The 21,968-nt window shown below is 33.1% G+C and overlaps 7 protein-coding genes across 17 annotated transcripts in view; 3 read left to right on the plus strand and 4 right to left on the minus strand.

Annotated features, from left to right (window-relative positions):
* LOC126856101 (uncharacterized) overlaps positions 1–1,069 on the minus strand; it is a 7,393-nt gene extending 6,324 nt beyond the window's left edge. The window contains exon 1 of the mRNA XM_050604305.1: positions 431–1,069. Within this exon, the coding sequence (XP_050460262.1) occupies positions 431–515 (85 nt within the window). The 5' untranslated portion in view covers positions 516–1,069. The remainder of the gene's footprint in view (positions 1–430) is intronic.
* The window catches only part of LOC126856102 (methyltransferase-like protein 17, mitochondrial), a 15,429-nt gene extending 6,674 nt beyond the window's left edge, over positions 1–8,755 (plus strand). The window contains exons 1-10 of one of the 4 annotated variants that reach the window (XM_050604309.1): positions 6,050–6,178; positions 6,502–6,634; positions 6,723–6,876; positions 6,980–7,373; positions 7,469–7,622; positions 7,709–7,852; positions 7,946–8,032; positions 8,104–8,242; positions 8,399–8,537; positions 8,607–8,755. In XM_050604309.1, coding sequence (XP_050460266.1) covers positions 6,578–6,634; positions 6,723–6,876; positions 6,980–7,373; positions 7,469–7,622; positions 7,709–7,852; positions 7,946–8,032; positions 8,104–8,242; positions 8,399–8,537; positions 8,607–8,730 — 1,392 coding nt within the window. In that variant the 5' untranslated portion in view covers positions 6,050–6,178; positions 6,502–6,577 and the 3' untranslated portion in view covers positions 8,731–8,755. The other 3 variants (XM_050604307.1, XM_050604306.1, XM_050604308.1) reach the window with 3 other exon arrangements.
* Positions 1,215–6,197, minus strand: LOC126856091 (xenotropic and polytropic retrovirus receptor 1-like). 6 transcript variants are annotated; one of them, XR_007688328.1, is made up of 12 exons: positions 6,050–6,197; positions 5,565–5,718; positions 5,169–5,425; positions 4,769–5,030; positions 4,496–4,671; positions 4,269–4,370; positions 3,860–4,097; positions 3,371–3,565; positions 3,131–3,300; positions 2,761–2,894; positions 2,074–2,477; positions 1,665–1,803 (listed from the first exon to the last, which is right to left on the minus strand). XR_007688328.1 is itself a non-coding variant. In XM_050604287.1 (11 exons), the coding sequence occupies exons 1-11, from the start codon at positions 6,116–6,118 to the stop codon at positions 1,566–1,568; spliced, it is 1,995 nt and encodes a 664-aa protein (XP_050460244.1). In that variant the 5' UTR covers positions 6,119–6,197; the 3' UTR covers positions 1,215–1,565. The 6 variants fall into 6 exon arrangements, 5 of the variants coding, with proteins under 5 accessions (XP_050460244.1, XP_050460248.1, XP_050460245.1 ...); XM_050604287.1 differs by lacking the exon at positions 2,074–2,477 and having other exon boundaries at positions 1,215–1,803; XM_050604288.1 differs by having other exon boundaries at positions 1,662–2,477.
* Positions 8,756–9,441: 686 nt separating the features above from the next.
* On the plus strand, positions 9,442–13,318 carry LOC126856092 (probable cytochrome P450 303a1). Its single transcript, XM_050604292.1, has 11 exons — positions 9,442–9,494; positions 10,601–10,699; positions 10,770–11,021; positions 11,090–11,546; positions 11,661–11,841; positions 11,943–12,051; positions 12,137–12,317; positions 12,434–12,551; positions 12,645–12,783; positions 12,878–13,232; positions 13,284–13,318. Exons 2-10 carry the CDS (start codon positions 10,615–10,617, stop codon positions 13,060–13,062), a joined length of 1,707 nt encoding a protein of 568 aa, XP_050460249.1. The 5' UTR covers positions 9,442–9,494; positions 10,601–10,614; the 3' UTR covers positions 13,063–13,232; positions 13,284–13,318.
* A 673-nt stretch (positions 13,319–13,991) lies between these two features.
* Positions 13,992–17,871, minus strand: LOC126856093 (alpha-1,3-mannosyl-glycoprotein 4-beta-N-acetylglucosaminyltransferase B). 3 transcript variants are annotated; one of them, XM_050604295.1, is made up of 11 exons: positions 17,855–17,871; positions 17,232–17,376; positions 15,911–16,556; positions 15,758–15,804; positions 15,341–15,651; positions 15,140–15,270; positions 14,963–15,070; positions 14,677–14,870; positions 14,467–14,603; positions 14,262–14,377; positions 13,992–14,180 (listed from the first exon to the last, which is right to left on the minus strand). In XM_050604295.1, the coding sequence occupies exons 3-11, from the start codon at positions 16,442–16,444 to the stop codon at positions 14,151–14,153; spliced, it is 1,608 nt and encodes a 535-aa protein (XP_050460252.1). In that variant the 5' UTR covers positions 16,445–16,556; positions 17,232–17,376; positions 17,855–17,871; the 3' UTR covers positions 13,992–14,150. The 3 variants fall into 3 exon arrangements, with proteins under 3 accessions (XP_050460252.1, XP_050460251.1, XP_050460250.1); XM_050604294.1 differs by lacking the exon at positions 17,855–17,871 and adding an exon at positions 16,969–17,146 and having other exon boundaries at positions 17,232–17,622; XM_050604293.1 differs by lacking the exon at positions 17,855–17,871 and having other exon boundaries at positions 17,232–17,622.
* Positions 17,872–18,212: 341 nt separating this feature from the next.
* On the plus strand, positions 18,213–21,023 carry LOC126856104 (tumor susceptibility gene 101 protein). The gene is made up of 8 exons (XM_050604311.1): positions 18,213–18,533; positions 18,640–18,724; positions 18,799–18,864; positions 18,956–19,119; positions 19,195–19,315; positions 19,398–19,627; positions 19,773–20,128; positions 20,364–21,023. Exons 1-8 carry the CDS (start codon positions 18,480–18,482, stop codon positions 20,548–20,550), a joined length of 1,263 nt encoding a protein of 420 aa, XP_050460268.1. The 5' UTR covers positions 18,213–18,479; the 3' UTR covers positions 20,551–21,023.
* Positions 21,021–21,883, minus strand: LOC126856118 (transmembrane protein 258). The gene is made up of 3 exons (XM_050604344.1): positions 21,717–21,883; positions 21,244–21,489; positions 21,021–21,141 (listed from the first exon to the last, which is right to left on the minus strand). Exons 1-2 carry the CDS (start codon positions 21,879–21,881, stop codon positions 21,250–21,252), a joined length of 405 nt encoding a protein of 134 aa, XP_050460301.1. The 5' UTR covers positions 21,882–21,883; the 3' UTR covers positions 21,021–21,141; positions 21,244–21,249.
* Between the last annotated feature and the right edge of the window lie 85 nt (positions 21,884–21,968).

The raw sequence follows: 21,968 nt of genomic DNA on the forward strand, positions 1-21,968 counted from the left end.
TAGTAATAAAAATAAAAAAGTTTTCTCTAAAAAAAGAGACAATCAAATGTAACTAATGTTAATAAATCATTGTATCGCAGTCAATTGTTTTCATTTTCAAATTTTCAATTTCTTAGATTTCTTCTGCAATCTGAAACGAAAATATTATTTAGAGAGAAAATAAACTTTCTATATATTTTACTAAAAGATCATTCTCTAATATCCTCAAAGATCTTTTCCCTGTAACATATTTTTTTCCTTGTAGACCAATCAAGTGTATAAATTAGCACGAAATATTCTGTCAATATGATTTCGACATTCAACGGATCAGTTTTTTCCGCTTTTATAATTAACACGAAAGGTTACAAGTGACTATCCTTCAGTAATGTTATCGTGTCATTCCCCCTGGAGACGTTGTCTCCTGAGATCATATATTCTCTACTTTACTTACCCCTATAAAAGCTGAGCTCGCCGATGGACAAGCTCAGCAGGAGCGGCATCAGCGTTAGCCAAGTGCAGCCCCGCCGAAGGAGCATCCTCTCGTAATAGTCGTCGTCGCTGCTGCTCGACTACCGAGGACTGTCCACACGAGATGTACGACGATCCTATCGTCACTCTATTCGCGTCTCCATATGCGAGAAAGCACGTCACTTCATTCAGGGCGGACGGCGAGCTTGCGCGGTTGACGCGCGGTTTCACATTCAATCAATAAACCGACCACCACTGAGACTATCGCCCTCCCACGTCTCGCCTTCGTCTCGACGTCGCACGAGCGAGTACTCTGAGTTTCGTTCTTCGAAAATGCGACTCTTCACCGACTCCTCCCTCTTGCTTCTCCGCCATCCATACCGGCGATTTATATGAGTGCATTAGGTGTCATTAAACTGCTACCATATGTCCCCACTATTCCGCACACCCGCATATGAGGATTTATTTCGGTTCGCTATGATTTTAATTCACCGTCTGCTGGGACGTCACTCTTCGTTCATACTCAACTGGTCAATGTTAGATGATGAGGAAATGATGTTTTTTTTCTCCAGTATTTATATGATGTATGTTTCAATGGTGGATACTGATACATCTGTTGCTTTGGGATTATCAGGAAAAGAAGGATATCGTTGATATAATGATAGCGAGACCGAGACGTTTTCGAGTTGTATACTTTCGATGTAATGTTCAATCTAGTCACTTTATCAGACACGCGTCTGAATGTCATTGTCCTTAGAAACATAATGTTTCACTTTGTAACAATCATTTATTTAATCAAGGTACAGCGAAGTAAAACTATATCAGTTTTTAACGTTCGATATAATCTTTTATATGTTCTTTTGATTTGTATTTGCATCATTTGATTCTCGATGACAAGAACACTTACTTACACATAATCGTAATCTTTAATTATGTCGAGATTAATCTAATTAATATATCCCATATAAATAATTCAACGCTTGAATCCTCCGGAATCTACAATCAACACAATTTCTTGTTTTGTCAATTTAATCAGCTGTCATAATAATTTGACGAAATCAAAGCTATAAGACAGTACAAAAATTGATTTAGCTATGCATAGCTAAATGATCATCGCCTCAAATGTCATCCATGAGAGATTCGCCCCTCAAAAGTAACCGAATCGGCTTACGCTTTTCGTCAACTTTTTGTTTTCTCCTGCGGTTTATCACGCCGTCAGAAGCGTCCATCATTCGCAATATGTGCGTCTGATCCGAACAGTCAACCGGCGCGACTGAGATGTCCCGCACGGCTCGAAACTTTCCGCAATTGTTCAAATGTTCGTTTTCCAAACGGAAGAAATTCCAGATGAAGCGCCTATCGAGCAAACATTCCAATATTATATAACTGCTCAATTTCTCCCACTCTCTCTATACATATATACATATTTGCAATTTATAAAAGCTGAAAAAAGAATTCACATATATCGTGCAAACTGTTATATAATTTAATACGTCCAATGAGATTAAGAAAAATGTGCAAATCAAATGGTATTTTATCGAATTCAAAAATAAGTCAAATTTAAATATACGTAAAACATACAAATTATATATCTTTAAATATACAAATTAAAAAAAGACAAATTACAACGTGTCAAACTTTGCAAATCATGGGATTCCACTAATTCATCTTCATTATCGTTGTTGTCATCTTCATTATCGTTGTTGTCATCTTCATTATCGTTGTTGTCATCTTGATTATCATTGTTGTCATCATCATTATCATTGTTGTCATCATCATTATCATCGTCGTTATCGTCGTTCGCATTGTCCATTAGACGGATCACGTTCCTGATATCATCGTCTTCGTCGCGTGTGATGGGTCCTATGGAGATATCCCGCACTGCCCGGAACTTGCCTACGTTGTACAGATGCTCGTTCTCCAGCCGAAAGTAATTCCACAAGAACCTTCTAGCGACTTATTAGTATAAGGCGCATTGTTAAGCGATCAGATCGGCCGGTCTATCGTCGATTAAGTCGTGGTTTTCTCGACTTTCGACAATTAATTAATTATTTCGTTACTATTATACAGAGTACGATCGACATTAGAATAAAGTCGCTTGAGGTAATTTGTAGTAATGCAAATAATTGCATATTGCATGCACATCACGAGTTTAAATATTAATTATCAAAAATAATGAGAAAACAATAAGAATTCATAACTTGCATTCATTAAGCTAATTCGACAAATATATTTCTCACATCAATTCTGACAAATAATTGCACATTCCACTTCCATTCCGGATTGAAGCATAAATTTAAAGCATGCACTTACCTGAAAACTTCCAATGGAGCGACTATGGAAACCATAAGGTCTGCGTGGACATAACCCATCTCTGTTAGGGACAAGGAGAATGCCCATCCAAATCGCAAGATAAAATCTTCGACCATCGCAAAATAGTAATAATACTGTAGAACAGAATAGAAGAATTCGATAAATTAATCGTTAAATCAATCAGTTAACCTCTTGCGGTGGAATGATGTGTGTAACACAATTATTATTTGTTCCAAATGTAGAAATGATGTGGGTAGCCTGTGAACTAATTAGCAGCGCAAGAGATTAATGTTACTTTTTACTAATAACTTTTTAATAACTTTTTACTAATGTTACTAATGCCATATAACAGAATTTTTTTCATACATACAGGTGACGAGTAAACTATCTCCTCCCTAAGAAACTTGTTCTCCCCAGGATTGCTGTCAAAGAGACCCCAATCTAATTTTACGTCCCATGTGTACGTGAAGCAAGAGCTTACTACACTGACTGTGAGCCACAAGTAGAAGTAAGGATTCTCAGTAGACAATGCATAGTATTCTATAAGAACAAAATCAATTTTGATAAATAAACAATATTTTCGATATGTTAGAAAAAGCAAAGGACTTACTCTTGTTTGTTAAGTGCAGATAAGAGAAAATGACGACGAAGAAGCTCGTTGCATACTTGATTGCGTTCAGTAAATGCGGAAAAGCTTCTTTCGTATCCCGATAACGCCTTAAACATTGTGCAAATCGAAACCAAGCCGGTAAACAAACCACAAATGGTCTCATCGACAATTCACGCATTATACAAGTTTCTGTATCTGTTAAAAAAAAAGAAATATAAATATTGTAAGGAACTGTAGAAAAAAATAAGTATAAGTAAGATTTTATTAAAATATATAGCAAATAAAATAGATATTAGCTTGTTTATTTAAAACAATTATTCAAACGAAATAATTGAAACATTTTATCAAATGTTTAAATTGATTAAAAATAATAAATATAATAAAAAATGTAAAAGAATATATTGCAAAAAGTCACGATATATATATAATGTAAGAGACTCGTTTTGTATATATAGATATACTATAGATAATGATACAAATTATACTGACCCGTGACGTCGGTCCAAGAAGAATTCTGGAAATAGAAGCAGATGAAATATTGAAAGTCCAGGAAGACTGTGTGAAGGGAATTGAGTTGATCAGCGAGCCAGAAATCTGCAAAACCCACATAAAAGAAGGGCGCGCAAAAGATGCGACCCATAACGCGTAACGTCCAAAATCTGGCCTCGTATCGCAATGTCTTGGTAGGATTGAACAGGAACAGGGCTAATAGTATATAAAACAACACCTGTAAAAAGCTGAAATCAATTTTTTAAAATAATGAATTTCTTGCGCTATAAAATCGATCGATTGATCGTTGCGCTTTAAAATGGATTTCTTAAACAATAGAATAGCATTTAAATTCTTAGAACTGTATACTTGGAAATAAATGTCATGAACAGAAATAGTATAATCTTACTGGTTGAACAAATGGCGGTACACCCAACATATCGCTGTATAGAAAACCCAATATAGATATGGACCAAACCAGACCAAGTATCGTTGCCATTTCAATGATGTGCTGAAAATACATACATCATAAACTTCGACTCTCTCACGATATCAACAATCTATTTTTAATTCTAAAATGTTAACAGAAAATTGATTTGATCGTGACATATAAAATATTCATTTAATCTGCAAAACCTGTTCTGATAAGTGATTGCGTGGATCAAGCTCAAATATCAGCACATGATTCACGCCAGAAGATCTCCAGCCATAAACGTTGATTCCCATGAGAAACAGGAATTCTATCATAAGAAGAGGTCCACGATAAATCCGACACAATACTGTCCAATTGTCTTTCTTTTTGTATCGCATAGCTGAAGCGGTATAATGCAGCGTAAATAAAAAAAAATAAAATATAATTCTCCAGAGATTCTCTATATCAGAGATAAAAGGAAAATGCATTCTGCTTACCGGATAGTATCACAGCTATGAAAAGTATGATAAAAGCGCCGGAGAAGAGGCCTACTTTAAATGTGATCCACGGAGAGAGTTGCTCTCCAAGTGGTGGCACTCTGAGCCGCTTCATGGCTCGTTGACGATCACCGTGCTCTAGATCTCGAGTTACCAGAGCCTCGGTCTCCGCGATAAGTCTATCTATATCCTTACGCGTATGGAAAACTGCCGTATCGACGTGCTCTGCACGCCATTTCGCGCCAATGTCAACATTCAAAAGCTACAAACAATATCATTATATCATATAAATCAGTCTCCCGATCACATAAAATAAATTTTAACTTTTTTTCTAATCTTTTTACTTTATTAAAATTAATTAATTATTTATGCACAACTAATGTTGATCAAACTTACATACTTTGTCATGCTTCTTCAAAATTTTTCGGAATCCAGTAAAATTTAAATTCTGGTAGTTTTGAAGCAAAATAAGGAAAAGATAGAATTCAGAGAAGGCCAATTTCAATTCCTGTAATTTGCGTGCCGATACTGTTTTTTTATGCAAGATATGGCGGCGATAGCGCGCCTTACGACTTTGGCCATCCTCAGAAACTGACAGAATCTCACTTAGGTCGTTGTTAAGCGTGGAAAATCTACGTGTAGCCTCTGCCAATTTTTCTAAAAATGAAAATCAATATTACTTAAATGCATTATATATCACGCATTATAACAGAATATTTCTTAATAGAGAGAAATATATATATATATATATATATATAATTAATACGAATATTTGAAATGTTAATATAGTCTTTACCAGAATAGAAAGTATTTATTTTGGCCAGCTCCTTGTCACAATAATGGAAAAACTTCTCATCAAATTTGCTAAAGTAACTTTCCAAAACATGTGCTTCGCTTACATCTGCCGATGGAGCCTGCTCCACTGCAGCATATAGGAGAGCCTTCATTTCCTATTGCATATATAATAAGATTCAATATTGTATACAAAATATCAGAAATGTTAAATGTTTAAAGATATTTAGTTATGTAAACTTTGCAAATATAATAATAATAATATTATTATATAAAAATATGCATATTTTAATAAATTTTTTTCATAATTTTTGTGTTTACTATTCATCATTGAAGTGGCTTTCACATATTATTAAACTGTGTGTGTGTGTGTGTGTATGTATATATACTGTAAATGTATGTATATATAAAATTCTTTATATATAATACTGTATACTGTAATAATACTAACTAAGTGTAAGAATATTTTCTACACGGAATTTTCCGTACCTCGTAATTGATATACTGTTTTCTCCATTCCGGTGTAATGTGAGCGCTCAGATGCTCCGCGAATTTCATGCTTGAAGTATCAATTTACGCAACGATTCACTGCATCCACTGTATCCACAGTAATTAAATGTATGTTGACATACACGCGAATAGGATTGTAACAAGTTATTTTTAGAGTTTTCATACATCCGCCGCGAACGACGCATGTTTGTACGTATTTACACTTACAGGTTATGCATGCGCGGTTGTCAAGATTCTTTTTTCGCATCTTTGTCTTTGTCATAAGTTACGAGATGTTACAAATTTGTCTTTGCTTACGAGATATGAGTTCTATCGGCAGATGTCGCGAATAAGACTTTTTTCTCAGGATTTTAACATTGTAAACAATTTGCAATCCACGTGAGCAGCATATTGTGCATGTGTGTATTAAACTTCTCTTGTATTTCTCATAGGCATTCGAGTATTTAGATGAGGAACATGCGAATCGTCGCTCATTAATATTGCCGAGATAATTTTTATTGTATAAATATGGTGAAGCTAATTGTATCAAAGATGCAATGCACAAGAATTGTATCCTCACGTTGTGTAAATATAATGCAATATTTATTAATTAATATTATTTATTTAGATATGTTAAATGAAATTGTGATTTGATAATGAGATCTGTATTCAGTTTTCAGTAAAACCAAAAGCTGTACTTGACGATGCAACATCTACTTTATTCTCTAATAATGAGATTAAATATAGACATCATCCAGGTATCATTAAGCCTAGAACACCAATGTTTCCAATATGGGCTTCAAAGGAGATACAAACAATTTTAAAAGGTATTTTGATTACATATAATTTTACTTATATGAAATAAATAAAATATTTATAAAACATTTAAATATACTAATCCATATATACATTATTTCATAATGTTTGTAGAAAAAAGTATAAACTTGAAGGAAATTAATGAAAGCGCAAAAAAGTTATGTCAATACTTAACTCAACGCTACCCACCATTAGAACAGTCTGAGTTACTAACAAAATTACAGAAAGTAGAGAAACATTTGAATGCTAATAATCATGATGAAAAAATATCTGTGGAAGATATAGATTTCAATAAAAATGTAAGAGCCAGGAATATTTTGAAGCAACATGTTTATAACTGGCAACCAATTAACTTTGATAAACTTACCTGTCTAACATATCTGGTTGCCAAAAGTGTGCAAAATCATGCAGTTTCGCATAAAATCTTGAATGAGATTAAAACACGTGACAAGGATTTTAGGCCTGAGACATTCTTTGATTTTGGCTCTGGAATTGGTACAAATACATGGTGAGTATAAAAGTCAATTGTGATTTGAAACACCTAAATTATTATAAAATATAAAATTTAATATGCATCTATATAAAATAAAAATTGTTACATAGGGCAGCATCTGAAATTTGGTCAGATTCGCTAAAAGAATACTTTTGCGTCGAAACATCGGAATCCATGATTGAATTATCAGAAAGATTAGTGAAAGCTGCTAAGCCCAAAATCAAAGAGATATTCTATCGCCAGTTTTTCCCAGCATCTATGAATGTAAGAATATTATTTACAAAAATAATTATAAAATGAATTTTTATTTAAACTAAATGTATAATTTGAGATATCTGCATTATTTCTAGCCTACCTACGATATTGTAATGAGTACATATTCTTTATTTGAGTTGCCGAGTCAGCAATTTCGTCTTGAAACGATATTAAAGCTTTGGAAGAAGACAGAAAAATATTTAATCATTGTAGAAGAAGGAACCAATGCAGGTTTCACGGTAGATTTGCTCAAAATATAAAAATTTAATTTTTTTTCTTGATTATATTTATATTTTGCTCATAGAATTCTCATTTTTATTCTTTTCTGAAAGCTAGTGAATGAAGCACGAGATTTCATCCTCAGATATGCAAACTCAAAATATAGAAAAGAATCACAATTTGTTCATGTTTTCTCACCTGTGAGTATCAAATAGATAAAGGTTCAAACAACTCCGAACGCAGGGCATCAGTTATATATATTTTTTTTTAGTGCCCACATGATTTAAAATGTCCGCGACGCGCCATAGATAATACTCCATGCAACTTCAGTGTTTTGTATCATCCATTGCAATTTCTGGGTGGCAAAGAACACAAATCGCAATTATATTCCTATGTCGTGTTAAAGAAAGGTATGTAAAAAAAGAAAAAAAAAAAAAAGAGAGAGAAAAATTGTTATCAAATACAATCACTTCGACAGGAATTGCGAAAGTTTCACTGAGATATTATATAATAATATTTAAATCTTATAAATGCAAAATTTTCAATTAAGATTTTTTTCTTTGCAGATAAACGACCCGAGAATGACGAGCAGTGGCCAAGGATTGTGCGACCAGTGCTGAAACGTTCTAATCACGTAATCTGTCGCATGTGTCTCGCTAATGGTGAACTGAAAGAAGAAATCTTTACAAAATACAAATATGGAAGGTATGTACCGACATTAAATCTCATCATATTCGAATTTATACAACAATTACATTAATTTTTTATCGCCAGGCATATATACCGTTGCGCGAGAAGCAGTCAATGGGGAGATAGATTACCATTGCATTATGAACAAGAGCAAGAAAATCCAGAAGAGAATGGCGTATCTAATGAAACGACTATCACTGTAGAATAAGAAAATAAAGTTTTGTTAAATATAATCCGCTTTTATCTTTTATTACATACATATTATCCCCTTAAGTCTGACTGTTATTAGAATAGAATTAGAACATGTAAAGAATAAACAATGTGCGCGCATTTTTTCCTGATTCACATAGTAGATGTGCTTTCCAATATCTGAGATAAATTATTAATAAATAAATTTAAAATCACGATTTAATTTTCATAGTTAAACCGATATCGATTCTATTGGCTAAATATTCTAGAGGTAACAGAACAATGAATTGCGCATATCAGAATATCTGCTAAACAAAAAAAAAAAAAGATAAAACGATGCGTATTGTAAAATTCAATATCATAAATTCGTCTTCTCTTTTCTAAAAATAAAATTTTTACATAGTTATTAATCCTTAAAGTCCTTATCAAATTGTTTTAAAATCTCTTATACAATTTCTAATATATTCTCTAATTTATCTTCTCTTTTTTATGTCGAAGCTTCAAATATCTTAAAAAAATAACATGTCTTTGTAATTATTAAATTTTGTATTGCCGAGATTTTGTTTTACGAATCTTTCCTGAAATTTATCATTTTCCCGTTAAGCCAGATAAAGTGAATTAGGGAGCCGCTTAAATATCGTTTTATATTGTTTTTATGTGCTCACATAATAAATATGCATCGGAGAAATGCACGAGACAGAGGGGCATTTAAAAGCGGACCGAACGTTGGTCCACGGCCAGTCCCGCTCATACAACGGACAAGAAAATTTCTCCAGGTACAAGGTAAGATAAATTCAAGGATTCGAGAAAGGGAGAGAGCGGCACATCGGTATCGCCAACTTCTCTTCCGGTGACAAAATTTTTTTTCGGGATATACTCAAGCGTTGTAAAGTATGCTTTCTCTTATTTGATATTTAAGATAACTGCTCATTGACTAAAATAAATAATCAATAAAATTTAATAGTCTAAAAATTATAAGAATGGGTATTACAGAACGAGTCATTGTATCAAATTACATTATTATACATGTACTTCAGTTATAGAAAATTTTCTATGTTATTGTTTTAAAAATGCCGGTATTGTTTAAAAAAACGGTTTAATTCATTTTTTTCTTAAAATTTATTTGTTTAGTTATAATTTTTATCATGTAATATAAAAAAACGTAATATCTATGCGATTTATATTTCAGTTATATTTCAGTTAAAAAAAAACGGTTTAAAATTGTTTAATATATTTTTTCGCGTAACTTACAAATAAAATGCAAAATATTTAAATTAAAATATATACGTGCATAAATTTTTGCAATAATTACAATATTGCAATAATTACGATATTGCAATAGTTTCGAATCGATCTATATTGTGCGCGTCGCAATAATGTTACTCCGAGTGCATCGACAAATTCCAAAGTAGATATGACCGAGATAGGGAATTCGAAAGCGACCACGAATAATTACTTTGTGTACGCTGCAATGAAATGCTGTTAAATGTACATCGATTACGCAACCAGTTATGGGATAATGATTTCACGCATTTGCGCGAGTTACGCGTCGATTCTTCCGTATGCAACTTTCTCTCATGAGAGTATCACGAATGTTTCACTTTCTTCCCAAGACTCGTTTGACGTTTGTTATATATATATATATACATACATTTATTATTGAATATGTGTACATGTGAACATCCGGCCACAAATACCGACTACATGAATTTAATATTTAAGCAAATTGAAAAAAAATGAGCCAGAAACATATATATTCTCTCTCTTTAGAATTTATATTTTTTTGCAAATTTAAAGTTTTTCTATGTCGAATATATATTTTTTATATATAGTTTCATATATATTTTCCTAATACACTTTTGAATATATTTTTTATTAATATGTTGTAGATTAAATTTATAGAATGTTCATCACGGCAATATTATTGCTAGTACTGATACTGCTGTTGCTATACTTAGGCTGCCACAAACCAAAAGGGTACCCACCAGGTAAACGACTAATTCCTTTTTCAAAATTTTGGTTTTTTTTTCTTGAATTATGATTAACATTCTTCATCAGGTCCAAGATGGTGGCCTATTTTGGGATGTGCGTTGGAAGTGGCGCGTATCCGTCAGGAAACCGGATATCTCTTCAAGACCTGCTCAACGCTCTGCAAGAAGTATGGCCCAGTGGTCGGTCTAAAGATCGGTAAAGATCGCATTGTCGTTTTGAATGACTTAGAGAGTGTACGAGCGATGCTGACTAACGAAGATTGCGATGGCAGACCAATCGGACCCCTGTTCGAAGCCAGAACTTTTGGCGCTAGACGTGGTAATTATCTGAAAAAAAAAAATTAAATTAAATTCTTTTTGGAATATCAAAAAATAATGATGCTCCAGGTCTCGTCGTCGTAGACGAGCGGTTGTGGATAGAGCAACGACGATTCGTTTTGCGACATCTACGAGAATTTGGCTTCGGTCGTACCAGTATGGCCACAATTATCGAAGACGAGGCACTGAAGCTGGTGGAGCACTTCAAGAAGCTGCTTCGAGACGGCCATAATTATGAGATCACCGATATCCGAAAATTGACGATGGACAACAATACCGGACAGATATACAAGCTGCAGAAAGACTCCAAGAACAATCTAAATAAATCGAAACTATGCGACGACAATACAATCAATAATAAGATTTCCAATCATAAACCTTGGACAATAGCAGATTTATACATGAAAGCTGAAGATTATGCGGAAGTCAGAAAAGTCTCTCAATCAGCAGAAATGATCATATCTATGCACGACGCTTTCGGTGTGACCATATTGAACTCTATTTGGAGAATGATGGCCGGTAAAAGGTCCGTATCAATTATTCGAATTGTTTTCTTGTTCTTTCGTGAATCTTTAGTCTAAAAAAAGAAAATTTAAAAAATGGATTGATTCTTAATGTCAATGATTTTCGATTTTCACAGATATGATACTGGCGACAAAGAAGTTATATACTTACAGCGAAATCTCTCAAAACTCTTGAGAGAAATCGATATAATCGGTGCGCCTTTCAGCCATTTCCCGTTGTTACGCTTCATCGCGCCGGAACTGTCCGGCTACAAATCATTTCTACAAACGCATGAAGAAATGTGGGCATTCCTGAAAGTGAGCAAACATTATATTATTGTAAATCAATATATCATTGGACAAACAAGTATCTCAATGCTTGAGATTAATTGTTGAAGATTAATAATCCCCTTTCACAGGAGGAATTGCACAATCATAAAAATACATTCGTATCAAACGCGCCGCGAGATTTGATAGACGTCTATCTGACTATGCTGAATTCGAAAGATTGCAGCGACACGTTCTCAGGTATTCAAAAGTACAGTTAATAAGAAATAAAATTGTTAATATCGTAAGAATAGTATTATACAATAAGAAAAAATAAATTTTTCAGAATCACAGTTGTTGGCGATCTGTATCGATCTCTTCATAGCGGGCTCCGAGACAACTTCGAAAGCGCTTGGTTTCACATTCTTGTACTTGATACTGTTCCCGCAAGTTCAAAAGAAAGCACACGAAGAAATAGATAAAGTTCTTGGTCGTGACAGATTTCCCACATTAGCCGACAGATCAAGGTAACCGAAATCTGCGAATAACATTCACATGCAGATTCTGAATGCGCAAAAATATTAATTTTACGCACAAATAAAAATTCTTTCATACGTATAAAATATTGATCTTTGTTTTTCAGAATGCCATACATCCAAGCTGTTGTCCTGGAATCTCTAAGAATGTTCATGGGTCGTACTTTGAATGTTCCGCATAGAGCATTGAAAGACACTTCTATTGTGGGCCATAAGATACCCAAAGTAATCACAAAATATTAAATCATTAGATAAAAAAATTAACACATTTTATGATTTGAAGAAAAGTGAAAATAAATCGTAATTATCTCTTCTTAGGACACGATGCTCATTGTGAATTTCAATAACATGCTCATGGATGAATCTTGGAGTGATCCGGAAAATTTTCGGCCGGAGAGATTCCTTGATAATAGCGGCAATGTCGTCACGCCCGAAAAATATTTTCCTTTCAGCATCGGTATATATCTATCTTTCTTTTTTGCACTATTATACAACACTTATACAATATTATGATATAATCAAATGTAAAATAATTTTTTTACATTTTATAGGCAGACGCCGTTGCTTAGGTGAGATATTAGCTAAGAGTAACATCTTCATAATAACAGCCACTTTGCTGCAGGCGTTCAGCTTCTCCGTAATTCCCGGTGAGCCACGACCTTCCACGCAAGATTTTGTAGACGGTGTCACGTCCGCTCCCAAACCATATAGAGCATTAGTTTCCCTGAGAACATAACTGAGACAGATTTGTAACTTTCTGGGATAGTATCTATTTATCTAATTCAACAACCCAGCTTTTAATCGAAATCTTAATAAGTCTCATAAACTGTAATACAAAAACATTTTTTGTCACAAAAATATATTTTTATTATTATCATGTATAGGAGTATATATGTGTATATATGTGTGTGTGTGTACACACACACACACTACATATATATATATATATATATAAAGAAAGATACGCGAAATAAATAATTGTACATATATTAGAAGAATATAGTCTTAATATCACCGTTTGTCAGACATCAACAAACGTTTGAATCGACGTTAACGTCGTTTGACAATAATAAATTACAGACTTGTGTACACACATTGCACATAATCGCGTGGATTATATATAAGTAAGTATATCTCGCTTTATAAAGAGTTTGCTTTTTTTTTTACAGATAATTCCCATATATATCTTGTCATATACTCAACGCTTGCACACTTGTCTAGTGTTACATTTTGCGCCGCGCATTAGATTCTAAGTATCATTTTTTCAATGTAAACAGTCACATTCATCTAAATGTGATCCCTGAACCTTGTACGCAAAAGATTTCTATACAAATATCAAGAGCGAATCAAAACATGTGGATAATGCAGGTACAGTTTCGATTAAATAAATTGTCTAAAAATTAAAACAATCTTACAGAAAGCTGAAAACACACAGAAAACACTCTTATACTAAAAGATCCGAGAGATTCAACATGTGCTATTATATTCATTCACTAAACCGGAAGTATGAATATCAAAAAAGAAATCGCTATATATATATTACCACCTGAATATTTGCGCTTTTTAGCACACCATGTATAAACTTAAAAAAAAGCCATACAAAATATTAGACCATAGAAAAATTTGCTTCAGTTGAAAACATACACACACATTTCTTGTGTAATGGACGGTATTGAAATAATAACTGCTATATTGCTCCACTCAATGTAACATGCGTGATAGCAAAATAGAAAATAGAAAAATAATAAATATTTATAAAACCAGTCGCTTACGCTAACCATGCAGGTGGTATCGAAACAACATTCGAGAATCTTCATTCTTTAGTCAGCTAGGTTGATCCTCTACTATGTGAATCTAGTTAAGAAAATTATATATTTTCAGAATAAAAATTAATATATATTATAATCCTATAGTAATATTATCGGGAATTTTTACCTCGGATAAAATGGCCCAATTTTCGCTCTCACTGTGTATAGTTAAACGAAGCACTGATATTCTACCCAATCTTCGATCCACGGTCCCTTCAGCAACGCCAAGCACGTCAAATTTACCTAATCCAATAATATATTCTTTAACAATTCTTTAAAAAAACTCTTTTGTTAAATTACAAAATACAGACATATAGGATTTCCCTTGTTACCTATAATAACATAGCCATCCTCCGTCACATCATTGCTATTCCTATCTAACAATAAAGACATCTCGGAGAGTACTTCCACTGTTGTATTGTAAAATCTATCAGATGGATGTTCAGGATTTCCACTTCTAAATAAGTACCTGTGCACAAGAAAACATTATAATCATCTGATTTTGATCTAAAATAAAAAAATCTACTATCTTATCAAATTACTTTTTTATAAAAATAGGATGTGAAAATTTAAACTTTAGATGATCTCCTGGCTGTGGCAGCAAACCCCAGAAGAACGATTCGCCTTTGTATGCTTTTTGCAAAGTATACTGTTTGTAAGGTTTGATTTGAGTTTCTACAGTCGCCTCAGGATTCTCATGAGCATAGAACAGCGTTATCTTTCCAAATTGCTTGTCCTAAATAAATGTAAATCAACATATAATTACAATTTGTTTTATTGTAATTATACCTTTTTTTCATCGTCAAAGATATAACTAATCAATGTTACCTTGAGTTTTTGCACTTTGCCCTTTAAAGAAGAGTGTGTTCCTATGTGTTGAAAGAGAGAGGGCTTATAATGTACCCACAATTCTGCTTTAGCCATTTTGCAGTGTTTCTGTTGAAAAAAACCATTTTGAATAATTAGCTTATTAAATGGCTTTCGTTTTTTATTATTTATACTTACACTATCTTTATCAAGACTGCAGACTTTTGTCGATATCAAGTGATCCAATAACCAATCAACAGGTTTGTCATTGTGAAACATTAAAAAGAATTGGATCAACCAAGGCAATTCCACACATTTGAACAGTTTCCCTATATTAATGTAATTTGCAATATCCATTCAACATTTATTACCATTGTAAAATATGTGATAATGCCATACCGATAAACCCGAGCTGACAGAAATCGAGGACAAACCAATTCTCCTTTGTGCCAATCTTCTGCAATGCAAATGTTTTCATAGTAGTTACAAAGTTCTTCTTGGCCAAAATATCGTCTTCCAGTTGCACATAAAACATGCCTTTAGTCTGAGCGTAAGACATGAGGAACGCAAAGTCCAGGTTCTGTTTGGATCGCCATACGACACGTTGATGATCATCGCCGAGGGTATCGCGCAATTTCGACAAATCCGGATAAAAGGATGATGATGGCGATATCACATCAATCACGCCAGCTTCGCATTCGTTCGGAAATCTAAAATAATCGAGAGAAGACACTATAAAATAGATATTGCATCAATTTGAAAGTTAAAGAAATAAAATAAATAAAATAAAAATTGAATCCAATTGCATAAACTTACTGGACTTCAATTTGCTTTGCAACATATGTTACATAGTCCATGTCTGTCTGCAAAGAAAATGTATAATATATATTGTTTGTTAATTTATTACATCCAATCTCTCAAAATGCAAATAGAATAATGAATTATTTTATAATTGATGATTTTACTCACTTCAGCCACTAAAACGATAATCAGCGTGTCTGCAGTTTCCGCGGCGTTCATGCGATCCAATAAGTTTTTTAGAGTTGCCATAAGATAGGATTGAACCTCGCGCTTCACCGTTGGTACCCCTAACACCATACTCACGCCTGATCTACCCTTGCTTTGCACAAACGCCGGACGCAGGCTATTTGGATCGTTGAGAAAATGCGGCAGAAAGTTGTAAATTGAAGGCAATTTGATACTGGTAATATTAGAGGTACCATTATTGATGAGTAGTTGCAAATCTGGCAGAATGTGATTGTTCTCAACCAGTTGTAATAGTTGATGGGATAATAAATTTATTTCCTCCTGGCTGCCAATGTATTTGGCATGCAAATGCTCTAGCTTGGCTTGCAACTCCGCAATGCTGTTCTGCAATATAGCCTCCTCTCGCATGTCCGAAGGCATCAGCAGATTCAGAATCGCGCAAGGTACCAGAACTAATAAGAGTACAATCAGACATCGCTTCCGCACTGAAGTCAAAGCTGTAAAATGCGGCGTCATCTTCCTCTTGTCTGACTCTAAATTTTACATGATTGCATTCATAATTTCAGGAAGTAATTTCAGAAACAGAAATATCTTCTGAAAGTCACAATCATTTATGGATTAAAAACATCTGCAATAAAAAATGAAGATTGATTACTGATTGTTGTTATCTACATGTAAATTAAACATATTATTTGATATATAGAAATTTATTATGCAGACAAACAATATATGATAAAGTTATACAAGATTATCAACTTGTACTTTCTGATTCTAATCTTTCAAAATTATTTTCCTACAATATAGATTTTATTAAAAAACTATAAAGTTAAAAATCAAGTTAAAAAAAAAATAATTTTTATTAATAATTTATAATATTTTTTATGTTTAATATTTTGTTTGAATATAGAAAATCTAAACAAAGTTTTATAACAAATCAATTGATTGTGAACATAAATGCGTCTCTAAAACTCTAAAACTAATTTTAACACACAATTGCAGTCTTAGTCTAATTAATTATTAAATAGCCAATAATTACTTACAAATAGTCAATTAAATAATTAATTCACTTGTATCACTATAAATTGCTTCATAAACTTATTAATAATATGAATGTTAGCTTTATGAACATGACTGATATTTTATTTTGCTATCATCAAGATATATGAAAAAATAATTCTAGACCCAGTTCATCTCAAGGAAGTTGTTTCAAACTTGTCTCTTTAAAAAGGAAAGAATGTCTTAAAGGTAAAGGAAACAGAGTTACTCGAAATATTAAAAAATTTTTGAAGAGACTCATAATTACAGCACGTGACGCGCTGGTCATTCGGCGAGACCGATCAACGTCTTCCTGATTTAGCCTTCTTCGAAGTCGTAACTGACATACGCGCGTCCGGACGACATTGCCACGTCGTCGCGCTGGAACTTGATATTCTTGACCAAGAGAGTTCCTAGAATATACGTTGCGCGAAATATATAATATATACTTTGATTACATCCGAATGTTCTCTGAATTCAAGGAGAAGGAGCAACAATCGCGCGTTGAGCGCGATTTCTTCAACATAACCTGCTCAATCGGAAATTGAGTTAATTATTTCGTATCCACAGTATATATGAGTATACTAGGTGCTCAAAAGATGTGTTAAATAATACTGAATAGATGGAATATTAGTAATAAGATATTTTTCTTTCGAAAGAATGACAAGAAACACGAGAGAATCAGAAAAATTTCAAAATATTTTTAAACACAAAATCACAACAGACTCCAAAGAAGAAAAAGTATTAATTTGAATTTAGTAAACATAAATGACAAATTTTCTAAAAATATTTTTAGAAAATTATGTATGGATTCTGAAATTATATGTAATTGATTAATGCATAATTATTTATTGGCAAATATATAAAATAATATGTGAAACCATGAATCACCTTAGTTATTCGAAAGTGTGTATTCGCGCAGCCAGTAATTCAATATTAAATTAATGGTCTGACAGCTAATATATATTTATCATTTCATATGTCATCGAGAGATGATATATTCTCTGTGGATATTTATATCTCTTTAAATTTCTTCACATTTCATCAAATAACCATAACGTGATAAATAGCATGTTCGAATCGAAAATTGAAAATGCCGAAAGTGGAAAACATCGATGTCCACTTATAATATATATTTTGGCGCGTTTACAAATTTTTCCAAACGCAATCTATTGGAGATTGTCCGTTTCGTCTCGTGGTCCACTTTCTCTCAAGTCGCATAGTCAGTGATCGAATTAACTGTATGTTGCATGATGGTATGTGGTATGTGTATGTATCTTTACATATATATGATTCCTTCATAACATTTCGAATGACAGATCAGTGAATAATTCGGATCTTTGTTCCCATCGTCCGTACGGAACTCCTACGTCACTCAGCGATAACGCAAACACGAACGCGGCACTCGATGATTACGTGCTGATTAGATCATTTAAAACTGCAAGTCGAGAAACGTGATTACATATATTTGATAGCGCCAGCGAAATTCCTCGCTATCTTGATTTAGCTACGCTAAATGGTGAAGATGACACCGCTGGACGAGGGAAGGATCAGACAGGGTTTGTCTAAGGTACAGAAACTCACGTACCTAACTTTTGATTTAATCGTCATCGATAATGATTTTATAATTATTGTTGCAATGATTTTGTAATGTAAAAAGAGGTCTTATCTTCCAGTATCAAAATCCAGATATAACAAAGAAGCATGTAGTGAGTGTCTTAAACCTTTACAAAGGATTGGTTTTTGAGATTGAACCTTTCAGTGAGTAAAATTGTTGATGCTGATTTGGAATATGTAACAATACTAGTTTAATGAAATTTACTGTTCAATTTCAGTCTTCAATGATGGCTCGCGCAAAGAGTTGCTCAACTTACAAGGAACTATACCTGTTGTTTATAAAGGTAATCTTTTTTTCTTGTCTTTTTTTAATAGTCTCATGAATTTTATGCTTATTAAATATTATTATTCATTTATTTGTTTATTTCTATATAGGTACTTGTTACAATATTCCGATCTGCATATGGCTAATGGACACACATCCCAACAATGCACCCATGTGCTATGTCAAGCCAACGGCAGATATGCAAATTAAAGTCAGTATGTTTGTAGATCACAATGGTAAAATCTATTTACCGTATCTTCATGACTGGGTACCTGTGAGTAGATTTATTCTGTCACTTACTGAAATTGCATAATCATCTGGTATATATTTATTATACTCTATTTTACAGCACAACTCAGATTTGCTTGCTTTAATTCAAGTTATGATTGTTACCTTTGGGGATCAACCTCCGGTTTATGCCAAGTCAAGATCAGAAATGCAACAGAGTTCTACACCATATCCTGTTCAACGTAAATATACTTTACTTATGTAATGACAAACTTTTACTTTTTTATTTTAATCTAATATATTTCTTGTAAATCTTTCCTACAGCATTTATGCCTGTACCTGGTAGTGGAAATGTATCGAATTCCGGTTTTCCGCCATATCCACCAAGTTCTCAATACTCTGGCGGCAGCAATGTGTATCCACCATATCCATCTACAGCATCTGGAGGATTCCCATATCCAGGTTCTTATGGTTCTTATCCTGGAACTACTCCCAGCTATCCGACACAAGGATACAACGGCCCATATCCATCTTATCCACCAGCCACACAGCCGGTACTACAATTGTGATCATTTATCTTAGTCTATGTATTTGTATAATGCAAATTAAATATCTGCAATTGTTATTAGACTCATTAATAGCTAATAATCCATTTGAGATTACATGAGATTAATTAAAGATATAAATAATTTTCTCAAGTCACCGACAATACAATCAGGCTCTGGTAGCTCTGGTACAATTACGGAGGAACACATAAGAGCGTCTCTCCTGTCTGCGGTAGAAGATAAACTCCGACGCCGACTCAAGGAGCAATTCTCGCAGCTACAAGCGGAACTAGAGACACTGCGGCGAACGCAGCAAGAATTGACGAGCGGGTCGTCGCACTTGACAGATTTGTTTGAGAAACTCAGGAGAGAGAAGCAGGAACTTGAGAAAAACGTAAATATCTTGCAGGATAAGGAAGCAGAATTGGAGAAAGAGATTGCTAAACTGTCTGATAATCAATCAATAGATGTTGACGAAGCTGTTACTACCATAGCGCCGTTATATAAACAGTAAGTGTATTTGTATAAAGTAAAGTAATAAAATAATATATAAATATAATAATAATAAATATTAAAATAAATTTATTTAAATTATTTAAATATTTTATTTTATTTAAATATTTTATTTTATTTAAATATTTTTAATTTGATATGATAGCTGTAACTAAAAATCCATTAGAGGTTTAGTTGCAAAGGAATAATTAATGAATATGGTCGATTATAACATCACACTCTCCATTTTTAGAATGCTAAATGCTTTCGCCGAAGAAGCAGCCACAGAGGATGCTATTTATTATCTTGCCGAGGGACTGCGATCCGGCATTATAGATCTGGATGCATTCTTAAAGCAAGTCCGACAATTGTCGCGTAGACAATTTATGCTAAGGGCGCTGATGCAGAGATGTCGACAGAAAGCTGGTCTGGCTGGTTGAAAACTACTCCTCTTGCACTTTGTTTTAGAGAAAGTGTGTTGCAATATTCTGTTTTCTTATAAAATATCTCTTACTATCCGGTGAAAATGGAATTCATTTACAACTCTTGCCAGTATCGAAGAATATAAAAGATTATTAATTCGATAATGAATTCCATCTTCTGATTGCAGTGGAATGAAAGGAAAATCATTTTACATAAAGAAATATTTATAATAAAAAAGCATATGTTTAATGAAGATACAGTAATTATTGCACATTGTTCAAATGTGGAAATAGATGATAATTCTTTTCACACAAGATTGTTATTATTATATATTATTGCATGATTAGATTAATCACGCTCGCGACTTGCGTTTATGAAAAAACAAACGCTAGCCTTTATTTTGTCAAGGTGCAACAAAAATTGTGTACCTATGCTACAAACTTTTATGCCTTCATTGTGATAAAGAACAAATAAATTTATGCGCAAGAAATATTCATGGTTGTGTTTATTTAAACAACGATGATAAAATCTTACAAATAGAATCTTTTTTCTCAGCTTACTTGAGTATCATATCAAGTAATTTATTATTTCCAATCAATTAACTTAAGCTGAAACAGAAACGTTACAAATGTGATACAATTTTTATATTTCATGCTAATAATAAACATGAATATCTCCACAGTAAAAACAGTTTTATAATATTACTTTACCTATAGCTATACGTAAATGCCAACCCAGAGTAACAGAAATAACACTCCAAAGCCAGAGAATATCGCTGCGACCAAGGATATTAAGAGCTCCTTGAATATATCTCGTGTGAATTTAGTGCTCGTAACTTCGTATACAAAGAACCAAGCTGTGAAAAATATTCCAATGCCTAACAGTACCACTGCCAGTAGCGGAAAAACAGCTGGATTCACCGGCGAAACGTATCTCGTCATTGACTCAATTTCAACCTAAACTCATTAAACAGTTGAAACTGATTAGAATATAAAAAGAAACGCGTAAATTTAATTCATTTTATTTTTTTTCTTATTCATTTATTTATTTCGACACTTGATATAAAGACTATTTAATTTTTTTAGGTTATACACAACTTGAAGTAACCTCTCTTCTGATTTTATAAGAGTTCTAATAAAAGAAATTATCGATATATTTAAAAAAAAGGATAATTTCTACTTGCCATTTTTTTGAATTTGACGTCTTTTGACGTGGCTCGAAAGAATAAGAAAACACGTAATCCTACTTGGTACCGCTCTTGAACAACTAGTCGAGCATGGCGTACAAAGTTATCGAGATAGGCAATCGAATGAAAATATTTGTCTTCTGTCATATCTACATTTTTCATACCCAATTATATTTATTCAATATAATAACATATAAATTACAATTATATCATTTGACATTTTGTATTTTTTCTCTTTTCAAGCTAAAA

The sequence above is a fragment of the Cataglyphis hispanica genome, chromosome 17 (genome assembly GCF_021464435.1).
Source record: "Cataglyphis hispanica isolate Lineage 1 chromosome 17, ULB_Chis1_1.0, whole genome shotgun sequence".
Taxonomy (NCBI): domain Eukaryota; kingdom Metazoa; phylum Arthropoda; class Insecta; order Hymenoptera; family Formicidae; genus Cataglyphis; species Cataglyphis hispanica.

Excerpts from the sequence above, each read along its gene's own strand:
- LOC126856091 (XM_050604287.1), bottom strand. The coding sequence starts at position 6,118 with ATGAAATTCGCGGAGCATCTGAGCGCTCACATTACACCGGAATGGAGA. Across the intron at positions 5,031-5,168 it reads TTTTGAAGAAGCATGACAAA|CTTTTGAATGTTGACATTGG; the intron begins GTATGTAAGTTT and ends TATTGTTTGTAG. Across the intron at positions 4,098-4,268 it reads TACCGCCATTTGTTCAACCA|GTGTTGTTTTATATACTATT; the intron begins GTAAGATTATAC and ends AGCTTTTTACAG.
- LOC126856092 (XM_050604292.1), top strand. The coding sequence starts at position 10,615 with ATGTTCATCACGGCAATATTATTGCTAGTACTGATACTGCTGTTGCTA. Across the intron at positions 12,052-12,136 it reads TTGCAGCGACACGTTCTCAG|AATCACAGTTGTTGGCGATC; the intron begins GTATTCAAAAGT and ends TAAATTTTTCAG. Across the intron at positions 12,318-12,433 it reads ACATTAGCCGACAGATCAAG|AATGCCATACATCCAAGCTG; the intron begins GTAACCGAAATC and ends TTTGTTTTTCAG.
- LOC126856093 (XM_050604295.1), bottom strand. The coding sequence starts at position 16,444 with ATGACGCCGCATTTTACAGCTTTGACTTCAGTGCGGAAGCGATGTCTG. Across the intron at positions 14,378-14,466 it reads GGATGGCTATGTTATTATAG|GTAAATTTGACGTGCTTGGC; the intron begins GTAACAAGGGAA and ends TTATTGGATTAG. Across the intron at positions 14,181-14,261 it reads ATTGGGCCATTTTATCCGAG|ATTCACATAGTAGAGGATCA; the intron begins GTAAAAATTCCC and ends TTTCTTAACTAG.
- LOC126856104 (XM_050604311.1), top strand. The coding sequence starts at position 18,480 with ATGGTGAAGATGACACCGCTGGACGAGGGAAGGATCAGACAGGGTTTG. Across the intron at positions 18,865-18,955 it reads TATACCTGTTGTTTATAAAG|GTACTTGTTACAATATTCCG; the intron begins GTAATCTTTTTT and ends ATTTCTATATAG. Across the intron at positions 20,129-20,363 it reads ATAGCGCCGTTATATAAACA|AATGCTAAATGCTTTCGCCG; the intron begins GTAAGTGTATTT and ends CTCCATTTTTAG.
- LOC126856118 (XM_050604344.1), bottom strand. The coding sequence starts at position 21,881 with ATGAAAAATGTAGATATGACAGAAGACAAATATTTTCATTCGATTGCC. Across the intron at positions 21,490-21,716 it reads ACGTCAAATTCAAAAAAATG|GTTGAAATTGAGTCAATGAC; the intron begins GCAAGTAGAAAT and ends TAATGAGTTTAG.